Source organism: Calypte anna, chromosome 9 (genome assembly GCF_003957555.1).
Source record: "Calypte anna isolate BGI_N300 chromosome 9, bCalAnn1_v1.p, whole genome shotgun sequence".
Classification (NCBI taxonomy): domain Eukaryota; kingdom Metazoa; phylum Chordata; class Aves; order Apodiformes; family Trochilidae; genus Calypte; species Calypte anna.
This window is the reverse complement of record NC_044255.1, coordinates 16,964,125-16,978,956: the sequence shown is the minus strand read 5'-3', so window position 1 is coordinate 16,978,956 and position 14,832 is coordinate 16,964,125. Positions and strand designations below refer to the sequence as shown.

Below are 14,832 nucleotides of genomic sequence, written 5' to 3'. Positions count from 1 at the left end.
GTCCTTCAGACTACAACAAAATTTTACTATTATTGCTCAGCTTCTTACTTCTGTTTTTAGTGTGAAGGGTCCTGTGTTTGATGCAAAGTTATGAATTTGGGTTTTGCAAAAGTATGTTGTTAATATTCAAATATTTACTTACTCTTACAGATAATTAACATGTATGGTGAACTTATAATGGATGCAGTCCCTGAAAAGGTGAGGGGTTTTGTTCTTACACAAATGTACCTAATGACAGATTGAAAGAGAAGAGTTAAACATTAAATATTTCAGATACAGAATTGAGATTTAGCTCAGTGATGTTCTAAGTGGTTCTCTTATAACATGTTGCTGTCTGCTGCCCAAATATTCTTCCTTTCCTGTGCTAAAATAGTTTTCAGTGCTATTGCTCTTGTTGCAGAACTTTTACTGGGTTAGCTCTGCAGGTTGTCCCTGTGGTAGCCTGATATAACTGATGTGCCTGTAGAAGAGAGGTGCCTTGTTTTCACCCATCCCACTCTCCTCTTCCCCCCCAAAGTGGTTTCTGTCTCCAGCTTATCTGCTTCTTAAGTGCTTTAGCCATACTCACCAAGTCTGGTGTCTCAGCTGAAATATCTGATGAAGATGGATTTCTGCTGACATGACACACCATGAATGGTAGCACCTGAACAATGCACTTGTGCTGCTTGCACTCGTCCATCTGCCCACCCTGCAGCTTTGGGGCTGTAACTCAGCTCAAACTGCATCCCCCCATGCCTGGGGATGTGAATCAATGCAGAGCTGCCTCAGCTCTGATTCCTCAGAGGTATTGACTCTGCAGGACCCTCTTTGGTTTGCTTTGCACCAACAGAATTCTTACTGTTTTTCAACCACACTAACTGCATGAAAAAAATAAAGGGAATATAAAAATAATCAAGAAACACTCCCCCTTCTGTGACTAAATTTGCAGCAGTGGCAATTATAAAAAGCCATCTGTTTACTAGTTGAGCCGAACAATTTTCAGGTGAAACCACAAAGGAAGAACCAAACAAAGCCATTTTCAGATGAGCTCTGCAGAACATAACTCTTAATCTTCAAGCACAGAAGAGCGAGCGGTGTTGCTTTGATTGGTGGTGATGGTGATTCTTCATTAGTATTCTCTGTACTTCCTGAGTGTGTGCTAGGGTTCTGGTATTGGAGATTGTATCTGTTTGCTTGTGTCTGCTTTTTCTTCATAGTGCATAATTGAAGTACTCATGGGAGATTTTGTGCTGGTATCTCAGAATGTGGTTTTGAAGTCTGTTGGCATAGCTAATGGATGTTAGACTGTGTTTTCAGATGCTGAGTTTTCTAACTTTTTTTTTTCAAGTAATAAGCCTTCTACCACCTCTACACTAGCACATTTATTAAAAACAGATGTTGCAGATTTCCACTTGTATTAATCTATTCCTGTAATTGCAAGAAGCTAAGCAGAAAGAATAACAGTGTTAACTTCGAGCTAAATATTTTTTTTTAACATAAGCTTACATTTTTTTGCCATAAATGTAGGTTTTTAACTGCAAAATGGATGTGATGTAACCTAAAAATGCTTTTAAATAGCAGATTATTTGGAGCTGGTCAGAGTTGTTGAATATAAATGACCATGTTGTTAGATCTTATAACTGTTTTGATCAATAGCTTGGGGTTTTTTTGAGTCTTGGAGTTTCCAGCAACTAAAACCAGAAGTCAGTCCCTTCTCCATCATCCCTACTTTGCCAGTCTAGTGCTCCCTTCTGTAATCCCTGAGAAAAACAGCAAAATCTGTAACTCCTTGCTTTTTCTTCCAAGGCTGTCCCCAAGAAAAAATTAATTGTGATATACCTAGAGATACAAAAGGGTAAATATAAATGCTGCAGTGGCTTACATAATGTATTATAAGGAAATAAGCCCTGCTTTATTTGCTTGCTGAAGAACAGCAATAGTTTAGGATTGGCAAAGCCTCTGTTTGTCCCTACTGGGTTTCTTTTTCTAAACCTGCATTAAATACTGCGTTATTACAAGTTGTTTTGTATAAATTATCCTGGGGGAAGGGAAGAGACTGTGTATGAAGATTTCTGTGCTCATTTCTCCTCTCTCTCTTTTCTAGGTTCATTTCTTTAACAGCTTTTTTCATAGACAGCTGGTAACCAAAGGATATAATGGGGTAAAACGATGGACTAAAAAGGTATCCTTTAACTGTCATCAGTGCTCTGGTTCCTTTGGGATGATTTGAATCACTAACTTAAAACTGGGTTACAATGTGCCTTCTGCAAAGGATGGGTTTTCAAAGGAGCTATACGAAGTGGCAAGTGGTTAATAAAACTAGGAGGGTGGCACTATTCAAGTTAATATGGTTATGTTGTGAAAATGTACTTGAATGGCTTCATTTTCAGTGGTAGTCTCTATCTTGTGTAAATGTTCATGCAAGCTGCTTATTTAGCTCCAAGAAATGTCTCTTTCTGCTCCTGGTAGTGCCGGGTATGCTAATCTACAGAAGAGCAGACTTAATTCTCCTTCTTCCTTTTATCTTAAATTGCTGGGGTTTGATAAAATCCTAAGTAACACATATAGATACTAGAAAACAGAAATTAGAGACCCATAGTAATAAGCCAAACTGTTATTTACACGATAAGAACAGGATTCATCTCTTCCCAGAACTTGTACCAGCTCATGGGCTGTAGTATTTTCTGAGGTAGCTAATACAAAGATCAGTGCTTTTTTTTTTTTTTTTTTTCCTGTGGACATTTTTCCTTTCTAATATGGGAGATGAGGCAAGACTAATCAAGGGCCATGTTTGAATGTATGATCTTTATGCAGAAGGACTTAAATAACCCACATCTGTGAAATGCTAGAGATGAGCTCATTATCCGAATACAAAATCTGTTCATATAATTTATTAAAATCTCTTTAAAGAGAGACTGAATATTGGTGCTTAATATTCCCAGATTTTTTTTAATGTTCTTTTTCTTCAGCAGTCCAAGTTTTGCAAAAACCCCAAAAGTGAATATAGATTCTGAAAGCAGAACCTCTTCCTGTTGCTGCTGAGGACGGACCAGATAAAGAGCAGGACAGTTGTTTAGACGTTTACACTGAAATTCTTAAAGAATCTCTAAAGCAAGGATGAGAACTAAGCAGTTTTTGTTGGAAGCACTCACTACATTGCTTCATCCTGCAATATGCAGTTAAGGGGAACTGGGAAACTTGTTTCTCCTTTTCAAACACACCAGAGTATTGTATCAGGTTTTATAAATGTGTTCTTCAGGGATACAGGAGGCCAGAGCCTAGAAGGACATGCTCTTCTGCATCTAGCTGCAGTGGTTCAAGTCTGTCCCTTCTGTCCTCAGCTCAGATTGGCATTCGTGCTCTGACCTGCTGTCGTGTCAGGCAGTTCACTCTTCACTGTCTTAGTGAAGCAAATCTAGGTTGCCAGCATTCTTCGTGTACATCAGATCTTAACTAAAGACCCTTCTAGGCTTTGGCTGCTGCTTTCCAGTCCTCTGCTTCAAGTTTGCATGCCTGCAGCAATCCCACAACTGGGGTCCCATGGGGACCCCTGAGTTTAGCCTGGCTCTGGTATGGCTGGACATTACAGAAAGTGTAGTTCATTTATCTTATTCCAGTTTTCCTTTGTGGGTTCAGCTAGCTGACATCTCTTTGCTTCTCTCCAAGAATGATGGATCGTTCGTTGTGTAGTGAGTGTGCTGTAATCTGGTCAGGAAGCAGTTTCTGTAGGTAGGAGCAGGGATCATCAATGCCTATGACAATCAAAGTACTGCTGTAAACAAGGCTTGGCTGATAACTGCTGTGAATGCTCAGACCTCTTTTTACCTTCAGCTTCCCACTGTTACTCACAAAATACACTTTTCTTTCCTATAAGCGACCTGCCTTTGCCAGTAGCACAGCAATTATGTACTGTACAAATTGCACAGTGCTTAAAAAAAAGCAGCATAGAAATCTTCCCACAGGATGAGTTCATTTAGTTCAGTATTCTATTTTTGCTTATTTTCTGGACTGTACCACCAGAACCCTAGCAATTAGACAGCCATTCCAAGAGGAGCTGGGAGAAGGAGGATCATGAAAGGCCCTGGCTTGACTCGCTTCCAAAAGCATGAGTGCTCATCTGCCACAGAGACACTGGGGGTGTTGTATCTGATCTACTTGTTCTGTACTTTAAAACCCGCTCCCTTGTTTGCTTGCCTGTGACCACAGTACATCTGCTACAAAGTAGAGTTCAAGAAAGGATGAATCTGTTCTGTCTTTACACCCGCTCTCTTCCTCTGCTCACCAAAGCATCGCGCTGTCCTTCCTTGTCTTCCTCTGACAGTCACAAAGTCTGTGCTACAGCAGAGGAAGTCAGTCTGCACCAGCTTGCTGGTTGTGTGGGGTGTTTGTAATCACAACTGCTTCATCTCTCACCTCTCTGTGACGCAGCTCTGATGGAAATCAGTGGTGTTCATGGTACAGGAGTGTCATTACTGAAGATATGTACCTAACCCAAATTGAAGCTTGATTGTATTATCATCATCATTTAAGAAATACTGATTTGATGAAGGTGTTAAATTGTAACACCACAAATACGGTGGTAGCCAGCTCTGGTGCTGTACATTGCTTCTTAGCTGCTTTCTGGAATGTTTCTGTGTTTTTATGCCTGCTAATAATGTGTGTATGAGATAAACATGAGAAACTTTTTGTAAGAGGGGAGAATGAAAAAGACTTCAGTTAAAGAGTGGTGGAGAAAAGGCTTAGATACAGTTAATCTCTTATTTTTCAATGTTGTGCCTGTGAAATTGTCTCTAATGCATATTGTTATTCTTGCCAGGTGGACTTGTTCAAAAAGACTCTCTTGTTGATTCCTATTCACCTGGAAGTCCACTGGTCCCTCATTACTGTGAACATCCCCAGTCGGATTATTTCATTTTATGATTCCCAAGGCATTCATTTTAAGTTTTGTGTAGAGGTAAGAGTGACAACTGTGTGTCTGCAGTTTGAGCTGTTTTCTTAAACAAACTACCACTTTTTTCTGTTCAGCCAAAAATGTTAAATGTCTATTGTTGTCCTGCTGTGTATGAAATGAGAATCAGCTTGTCCTGCTGAGGAGTCTGAAGTACAGACCTCGAGGGTCACACCAGAGCTTGGAGTTGAGGTCAGATTGCCTGTTGCCTAATTAGCTTGACCATGTAATCAGCACACCTTTGGTGGCTCTGTCTTGTGACTCCCACAGAAAGCAGGATGCAAAGGCAAGTGCCATAGGGAAGCAGACAAGCCAGAGGGAGAGTAAAGGCAGTTCCTTCAACAGCTAAGGAGTTGTGGTTAGGAAATGATAAACTGTGATTTTTTGGGGGCAGTTGCCTTTGTCAGAGAACAGACTGAAGATGCTGTAGTGCTGCCCAGTGGGTTTTGCATGTTACTGTGCTCTTAACACTACGTTGCCTTTTTCCTCTGCATTGGTCCAGGCAGTGTGTATCTCTGACTATAACCCAGCAACCTTTCAAAGCTATAACCTGAACTCTGGAGTTAAATTATTGGTTTTCATAGTAAAAAGCAGCCAGGAAATTTTTGCTGGGACTAGCAAATTGTAGTGACCCTCTTACATAAGCTAATTTTGTCAACTTAATTGCTTGCTTGATGCAGCAGGTCTCTACTTTTATCTGTGTGTAGTTGTTGGCTTATAGAAGAGTAGTAATTATTGTACCCAGGAGAGTTCTCAGCTAGGACTTCTGAATGAAGATGCTAGTTTCCTGCTGGCATTTGCTGAGGATGAAGCTAATGTTTGTTCTGGGAGTAAGAGACCTCATGCTCTTCAGCTTCTGAGCTCACAGCATTAACCAGGGTTCCCTCTCAGCTGCCCAACAGTCTGTCCTGCAGTCTTGCAATGCAGCCTGTCCCAATTGGCCAGACATTTCCACTTAAATGTCTCACAAACATGACAAACACTTATTCCCACCCTTTCCATGGGAAGGGGGACTGATACCCAAGGCTTCACTGTGATCCAGCCAGTGAGGTGAATATTAGTGTGCTGGAGTGTGTTTAAATTGTGCTATAAACCACCAGCCTGTTTACAGAGAAGTAGAAGGATTTGCTTAACCCAAGACCGTAGGCTCATTTATCTTGCTCCCTTCTCTTCGCTTGTGTCAGACTATTTTTTCCTGTATGTCACTAAAACTCTCCCTGGAGCTTTGTTGATTAGCTGCAGAACTCAAAGTGTTTCGTATTGAGATTCAAGCAGGAAAGTGCTTTTGTGTTGAATGTAAGGGCCTTGGTGTCAGCCTAGAAAGCCAGGAGAGAACACGTACCAGACTGCAGCATGTGGCTCTGCATGTCTGAGAGCACTCTTACTCTGTGCCCAAGTGCCACAGCTAATCTAATATTAAGAATACAAGTGTACAATGGGGCTGAATTGTTTTAAAGCCTCCCCATGGTAAACCAAAATGAGCCTTGATAGTAAAGCCCATCAGACATCATCTCTTCACATCCAGATCTGAGCTCAACTCCTAATGCTTAATGCTAACCTGAAATTTTCCCTCATTGGCAAAAGGTTACCAGCAAAGATACTGGTGTCTCTCTCCTGTTCTTTGACTGGTCAATAATATTGTTGTTTTTTTTTTTTCCTTTTCCCTTTAAAGAACATTCGAAAGTATTTGCTGACTGAAGCAAAAGAGAAGAATCACCCAGAGTTTCTTCAGGGTTGGCAGACTGCTGTGACAAAGGTAAATGGCAGTACTTCAAGGTGTGGAGTCTCAATTTCTGGGAGATTTTGCGAGGCTGCTTCTAAACCCATATATTTGTAGAAGTAGTAAAATGTTTCTTGCTGACCATGAGGAGAGTGGTATGAGTAACACAAGTGCCTACACGTGGGAACCTGTAGCTGGTGCCCATATTGGCAACAAGGTGAAGGACTGAATGAGCTGGAGACTTGGCTTCCTGACTTGTCCTAAAAGCACCGATGTTAACTAGGCCAAAAGGATGGGGTTTTGTGAGGGAGGGAACAGGCTGATATTGCTGCTGCCTGTATTTTTTTATTTGCTGTGGTTAGAGGTCTTTGGTCTTTAGGGCTGTTTGTGATACATTGTGTTTGATCACAAGTAAACAAAGTCTGGCAACAGTAAAAGGGAGTAACTTGTGTGTAGTGTAAATGAGAGAATATGTGATTTGCGTACCCATCCCATAATAGCTCCAAAGATACTAAACAGGACACTGCACACTAGGCACACTCCCAGCAGCTCCCTCCTTGCTAGATGTTGAGACAGTGATAAAGTTATTCCTCTTTGCACTCGTACACGTGCTGTGCAATGTTTGTCCTCCTGCATTCTGTGAGGTGGAGGACCTGGGAGCTGAGAAATAACAAAGAAACAACAAAGCTTGAAAAACACCACTTGAAGTTGTCACGCTCGGTCCTGTCACCCGACAGTGTACCACCCTGCATGTTCTTTGAGACCCTTTGATGTTTCTAGGGGAAGAAAGCCATGCCCGTAGCATGGGTGCAGAGAGTAATCTTCCTCTAGGCCTCTGTGACTGCTGATATAGTTTGTTCCTGCATGAAGCAGATAATGCTGTACAAACATTTATTTAAACTAATTGAGAAGCTGTTCTGTGTAGGTCACTAAAAGAAAATGAACTCTGAAGAAAGATTTGTTTTCTGTTCTACACTATATATTTTTCTAAATGTCAGGTGTTATTCTATCAAGGTGTTGAGTGTCACCTTGCAAAAGTGGGGTTCAGAATAGGTAATTACAGCTCCAGTTTCTGGTGCTGCAGAACAGCTGTCTCTGAAAACAAGATACCTGATGTTTTTGCCAATTCTTCTCCTGGACTTGAAGCAGGACTTAGAGAAAAGGATAAGTAAAGATCTAACATGTCTCTTCTTGTTTCTTTTCCCTTTAGTGCATTCCACAACAGAAAAATGACAGTGACTGTGGGGTTTTTGTGCTCCAGGTAAGAATACTTCTTTTTAAAAATCACTGGCCTGTATTGTCCATATAGGTTTTTTTTTTCAATCAAGCCTTTTCCTTTTCCTCAGTACTGCAAGTGCCTCGCCTTAGACCAGCCTTTTCAGTTCTCCCAGGAAGATATGCCCCGAGTGAGAAAAAGGATTTACAAGGAGCTGTGTGAGCGCCAGCTAATAGACTAATAAAATGCAACGAACCTAATTTCTCTGGCATTTCTGACAAGTTGAAGCTGGTGTTTGTGTACTTGAATTTCTGAAAACTTCCGTGAATTTTGAGTGATTCTCAGCTGAGTGGTGTGGCCACTGTTGTTACCTCAATTTTTTGACAAGCTCTTTAACAGGCAGAACATAGCAGAGCTGTCATAAAATATTCCTCATGTCAGTTTGGTTCTCTTCTGTTCTTTCCTGTATTTAATATTTATTATCTCAGCATGCATATAGGCAGAGCATGCAACTAAAACCGTAAAACTGTAGATTTGGTGCACCTTTGAGATGTAGCTAGAGATGACAAATACAGGTGATTTTTGTCTGGAAACATAAAGATGCATGATATGTTTTCTGACGCAATAATGCTTTGAATGTATCAAAAGAAAAATCAATGCCATAAAAAGAACAGCTAGAACCTATTGATAGTTCCATTGTCCCTGTTGTGGCTGTATGATACTGAATTACCACCTTTTAGAGTGGCTAACTCATTTACAAATTTAATTTGTGAAGAACCCTTTTTTAAATATCTCAAGTTGCTAATAAAGTTTGTTCTGTTAACATTAATCCAGCTGTCATTATCAGCCTGTCCCTTTAGATAAAAAGCAGCCTTTGCACAAATAAAGCTTCGGCACTTGTCTATATAATAGAAAGTACAAAGGTGTTCAGTCTGTCAGATTGATGGTATATTCCTATATGTTACAGAAGCCTCCATGATGTGTGTATTAAGGAGAATTGTAACGCTGGCCCTGAAGAGTCACAATTTAGATAGTAAGATAAGCTCCTCAGCTGTAACTGTTTAAATCTCAGATGGCTTTGAGTAATTTTTCAGTTTCACAATATGCAGTGAAATGTTCTGTTTCAGCATCTCTCCTTTCAGCTCTGTCTTCAAATGAATTTCCTTCAAGCTTGTTATGTTTAACCTCCCATTGGCTTTTGCCTTTGTTCAAATATAAATTAATTCATCTCTGCTGCATCTGCTCTTTGATTGTCTCAAATATCCCTAGTTTTGTTTGTGTTTAGTAGCACCGATGGGTCTGGTTGGGAGTAACAGCACTTGTAGTGAGTGCTGTACAAACACAAGAAGATTATGTAGTTCTGCTCCTGAGGCATGGGAAGCTGAGTCCAGCACTGAATTTGCTGGGTTGTTGCACTGGGCAGGGCTAAGACGAGAGACTTTTGGGTTTTTTACCTTGATCTGAAAACTATGATGTTCTCCTTGTTTTGTTTGAAGAAACTATTGTATATGGGATTGCTAAAGCAGAAAATCTTTGCTGTGTTTTTTCTACCAGATAAAGGAGTGAGCCCAGAGGAAAACTATTTTCAATGCTAAACATCATCTGTTGCACAGCTTCACTTTTTGTCTCTCCATAGCCTTGACTTCTGGTGGAGGAAAACCACTTTGAGTTCTCTGTATCACAAATTACTTCAGGCCTGAGCTAAACCAGGTGCAAATCCCTCCTAGATTACAAGAGAAAGTAGGGAGAACTGAAGAAGAGCCAAGCAGAGTCAGGCCAGGAGATGGAAGCTTGTCCATGCTGTTGTGCCAGAGAAGGAGATCCTGCAGTATCTTTGTGTGTTCCCACTTACCCTTGTTGGCAGATGACAAGGACTGGCTTAACATAGCAAGATAAGGGTCTTAAGCACTTGGTTAGATAATTGAATCAGGAAGAATAGTAAGACCTGGACTGACTAAACATGCATTTGGCCATTGTGGTGCAGAGCACCCCACAGCACATGGTTTCTTTGTGTTTCTGAAGTGTTACTGATACAAACAGCAGCACCTTCTTGGGGCCAGTGACTGTGAGCAGTGGAGGGTGACTTGCAAACAAATAAAAAACTTGGGATGTCATTTCTCTTATGCTAGGGGAAGAACATGCAAGCCAGTGCTGCTCTTCCTGCCTTCTCCCTGCTCTGATAGCACAGGGATGGCATAAATGCTTATGCAACCATGTGGTAGGAGCAGCTGAACCGATCTGGGTTAAGACTAACCCAGCCAAAAGGCTGCTTTAACCAAGAGGACAGAGGAGTTGTCACCTCAGTGGTAACTTGTCACCGGGTGCCTATGAACAAAGAGAATTGGGTGGCCAGGAAGAGGCATGAAAGCAGTGTGCCAGCTTTGGTTGCATGCAAGTGAAGCTGTATCTTCAAGCAAGGCTCCCTGCAGCAAGAGGAATACAGAAAGGGAGCTGCATAAGCAAGTTGACTGTATTTTCAGAACTCAAAGAGTTTGGTAGGGAAGCTTGCAGATGTGCTTCTTACAGTGCACCAGCCTGGGGGACTCGGTGCTCCCAAGGAAGATCCTTGTTTTTTCTAGAAGTTGTCTTGTTGATGGGTATTTTTGATTGGAGCACCATGCGACCGGCAGTCCTTTTCTGAAACTTGGTGTGTATTACTGATGTGTAGGAACCCATCTTCCTCTATATGAGAGGTTGTGAGGAGTCCTTAATCAGGATCCTTTTATCAGTGGCATCAGTATTTCTATGAACTATGCGTTTAGCAGGAACTTGGATGCTTTAAAGGAAGCTCATATGTGTACCAGATCGTTTGAGGGAAGGGGGAGCTTACATTTGAATCTGCTGCCTTGTGAATTGGGGAACAGGGTGGGGAAGGATGCTTGTTGGAAAGTACTTCTTATGTGCTTTCCTGTCATCTAGAGGTTTGCTGACAAGTGTTCCAGTTGGTTATGGGGCAGTACAGAGGAGCTGCACTTGAGTCTCCAGCTGTGAACACACCAGTGAGAGGCCTCAGAAAAAAAAAAAGGAGGGGAAATTGAAAACAGAGCTAATGTAAGCAAAGTATGTTGGTGCAGGGTTGAAATTAATCACAGGCAGTCAGAATCTCAGACTCTGTAATGATGTATCCTGTGAAACTGGACTAATTAACTCCTCCTTGAAGAATGTCTTTGATGCCTTCAAGGAGATGGACTCCATAATCTGTAGTCATTTTACCATTTCTTAAAACATTCAGAACTATGTGGAGTGTTTTTATTACGAGAGGCACATTTATGTGGATGTAGTTACGACTGTTAGCAATTCCATTAATGTGATCTTCAGAATTTCATAAATCACTCTGAGCTGGTTTGGCTGATGCATAAATTTCACAACTTGTTCCAAAGAGATTGTCTGATTTATACAAACAGTCCCAGAACTGGTGAAGCCTCCATCTCACGTGTGACAAAGCTGAGCTGTAGTAAACCTTAAACAGAATTGGAAATAAATTCAGTTTCCATTTTGTTTGCTTTAATCTGTAGCTTTAAATGACTGTGCAAATTGTATAAATCAAAAAATGCAAAATGTGGCCTTGATTCTGCAAGGTAGGTAGAAAAATGCCTGTTGCTGAGCTGCTAGGTACTTGCAGAATGGAGGCTGGACTTCTGTGCTTTCTGATGCGCTGTTGCTCTGTTCTTACCTGGCCCTCTTTGAGTGTGAAGTTGATACTTTAAATGCTTCATTTGCACTGAAAGCAGAGCCATGCTGGCTTGCAAAGTGTTGCTGGCTTGTGTGGAATCTTTAGCATAATGCTTAACCTTTCTTTACTTTCCTCGAGTTTTGATTGGCATTATTTACTGTAGCATTTATTCAGGTTGATGGGAAAATTTAGGCCTTTGGAAGTGATGTAGACTTAGCTCCACCGAGCAACAACTGTGTTTTGTGGGTGTGTTCTTGCATTGAATGAAGCCCATGTAATAAAATTGAGTTTTACCATAAACCCTATTTTCTTCCAGCAGTTTGGTTTCATTTTAATTTTAAAAGCAACTTGATGTGATGGTTGAGGGAATCTGTAACAGCTTGTTTTGGGATTTATGTTATTAGGAGAAGCCTCTCCAGTTGATTAGTTCAATAACTCTGAAGTGAACACTAATGATGCTCTCTGTTCCATAGCACTGCAGTGCTATGAAACTTACAGTGGTTTGAGCTGTGGCACCATAGAAGATTGGAGATGTCACATATTGCATAAATAAGAATGGAAATCTTGCATTAGACACTTTCTACTAAGGTGGCATTTAAAAAACATACATCTGTCAACAGAACAGGTAGGACTTAAATTGCTTTTCTAGATCAAACTAATTCCCTTCTTGTGTTGCTTGTTTTAGCTATGTAACTATAGAGTTAAATCTTGTCTTTGCTGAATTTTACAAAGCTATACAGTTTGTGAATTTGTGATAATGAGGGAATGAAGGCTTAGTGAATGTCTCTGAGTTATTAATCATGAGACTGGCAACATCATTGTCTTATTGCATTCATAATTTAAAAATCCTATCATGGAGGAGGAAACATGGATGCTTGTTAAATATATTTTTCAGTGAAAAGTGCTAAGAAATCAGATCGTTAAAGTACAGAATCATAAGAGACACAGAGCCTTGCCAGGAACAATAATTACTATTTATATGTAATAGGCATTGGGAGGGAAGGAGATGAGTCTGGTTTGCTTGTGCCTGAACTTAATGGATTTTATGAGTAACCAGCTAGAAGGATTGGGGGATTGAATTTCATTTTCAGAGCATGTAATCTTATAAACTATAGAGCTAAAAAGTGTTACAAACTGAGTAAAGTATCTAGAGAAATCAACAAGTTTGTTGTGTCTTAACACAACTAAGCAGAACATGTGCGAGGCAGCTCCTGCTCCTGCCTGAATTTCTGATGAGTTCTGATTCTTAATTATTGTGTTAGATTTCAGCTTTGCTGGTAACTCATCCCTCTTAACGTGGCACTTCCTTTATGCTGCAGACCTTGCCTAGTGCTTAGGTTACCTGGGGGTCAGAAGACACCTGTGTGTCTTTCGGAAGTGACAGAGGAGAAGGAATCAAAAATCCATTGGGGAATCTGTTTGCACTGCCTAGTGATAAATGTGTTGTGGGAGGAAGGGCAGGAGAGAAACTGAGCTTTAAGTAAGATATATTTAACTGGATAGTGTGGCTCAGGTCATGTTTATGGTACATGAGCATGATACAGACAAGGAGCCATCTTGTTTATGGAAACCTCTGGGATGAGTGGGAGAGAAATGTGGGGACGAGATGCCTACTGCAGGGAGGATTGCTGGGCTGCACAGGCAGCGCCGCTGCATCTTGCTTCAAGCCTCTGCATTTTAGATCAAGTTAATGCAGGCAGCAACTGCAGCAAAAGAAGAAACTCCCTCTGCAGCATTCAGCTGAACATCACGTTTGTTTAGGACAGAGGTGGCTTGACAATTTATCCTCAGCATCTCTGACAGCTCCAGCCTATTGAAAAGCAGGCAAGCGTGCTACTGCTCCACTGCAAACACCAGAGGCTCTTGCAGATTGATTCCAGCTCACCTTTCAGGTCCTGGCTTTTGGGGAGGGTTCAGGGTTGGGATTTTTTGGTTTTTTTTAAATAAGTCTGCAGTACAGAGAAGTTCTAATGAATACCTTCAATAAGTATATTGCCTTCTCACTCAGGAAACTTAGCTTTGGAGATCTGCTTTCAGTGTTGCATACTGAAATGCTTCTGCTTCTTACGCAATTAGAAAGCAGTCTTTAAATGCTGCTATTAATGGGCAGAGAAGAGGCTTCAGGGCTTAGTTCTTTGGCAGAGGTTTGAGTTTTGTCCTCTGGTGGATCACACTTCAGCTGAGTGTTTTATTCCTTTAGAACATAAATGTAGCTAAAAGATGCTGAAAAATGTGAGGCTGATGAAATGCAATGCCTTATATTTATGGCCATTTAGGATTCTTCTGTACACTTGACTGTCCCCAGACAGGGTGCCCAACCTTCAGAAGGGAGTGGGAGGTACTTTGGGAAGATAGGTGGTATTTAGAAAACAGGAAGCACACAGATTCAGTTCCTAAAATCTCAACTTGGTCATTTTGCCAGAGCATATGGTAGAAACTGAGCATTTGGGTCCTGGTGAAGTTCTTAGCATGGCTTTAGCTTGTGACCTTTTGTGTGGCTGTGGGGGTATCCTGGGTGCAGTGTCAGTCAGATGATTCTTCCCGGGGTCGTTTTTGACCACCAGATGTCACGCAAGAACCATCCAAGCAGCACGTGCTGAGGTCTGCTCCAGCTCCCAGCTCGTGGATTGACCACAACACGATGTCTTCTGGTTGCGTGTCGCTTGCCACGTAGGTTGTTGTCTTCTCACAGATCTCTCAGCAAAGTCTGCACTGCACTTGCAAAAAGAATGTGGATGTTAAACCAGCCCTTCCCCACCATGCCATCAAATCCACTGAAAATCCCTCTGTATCAAACATGTAAGTGTTTGGCTCCAGCATGATTACTCTGGAGTCCCATCAATTTTACAAATTGGCCGAAACATTTTTGGTAGAGAAGTCTTGCATACCAGAAGTCATTAGTCTGATCAAACTGGTGCCCTACTATAGATCATGACTGTTATTTTTATAACTCTGTATTACCATGGCAAATGGTGGTGGTAGGGGGGAGAAACCACATCAGTAGCAACTTCTGTCTGATTTGTGGTCATATGCTTATAACTTGACATGGTTTTGCAAATAACTAAACAAAACCAGGAATTCGCTTAGGAGGAAAAAAGAAAACTCAAAAAAACTGCTGCATCAAATATCTTGTGTGGAGAGTCTTATTTGCTCACAATTTGGATCTTTTAATGGAAAATGGTTCAGAGCAGGAATGGGAACCAGTTGCCTTCTCTTGGGCAGTCAGAGCTGTGGCTGTCAGACACAGATGAATACTGTGACAGCCTCTAGGCCATGAATTTTTTGGAATTTTTATT

At 41.2% G+C, this 14,832-nt stretch overlaps 1 protein-coding gene across 4 annotated transcripts in view; it reads left to right on the top strand.

Moving 5' to 3' along the window:
* Window positions 1-11,841, top strand: part of SENP5 (SUMO specific peptidase 5) — a 69,405-nt gene extending 57,564 nt beyond the window's left edge. For all 4 annotated transcript variants that reach the window (XM_030456620.1, XM_030456619.1, XM_030456618.1 and 1 more), the window contains 6 exons: window positions 151-198; window positions 2,084-2,161; window positions 4,796-4,933; window positions 6,600-6,683; window positions 7,858-7,908; window positions 7,994-11,841. In XM_030456620.1, the coding sequence (XP_030312480.1) occupies window positions 151-198; window positions 2,084-2,161; window positions 4,796-4,933; window positions 6,600-6,683; window positions 7,858-7,908; window positions 7,994-8,104 (510 nt within the window). In that variant the 3' untranslated portion in view covers window positions 8,105-11,841. The remainder of the gene's footprint in view (window positions 1-150; window positions 199-2,083; window positions 2,162-4,795; window positions 4,934-6,599; window positions 6,684-7,857; window positions 7,909-7,993) is intronic.
* Window positions 11,842-14,832: the final 2,991 nt, after the last annotated feature.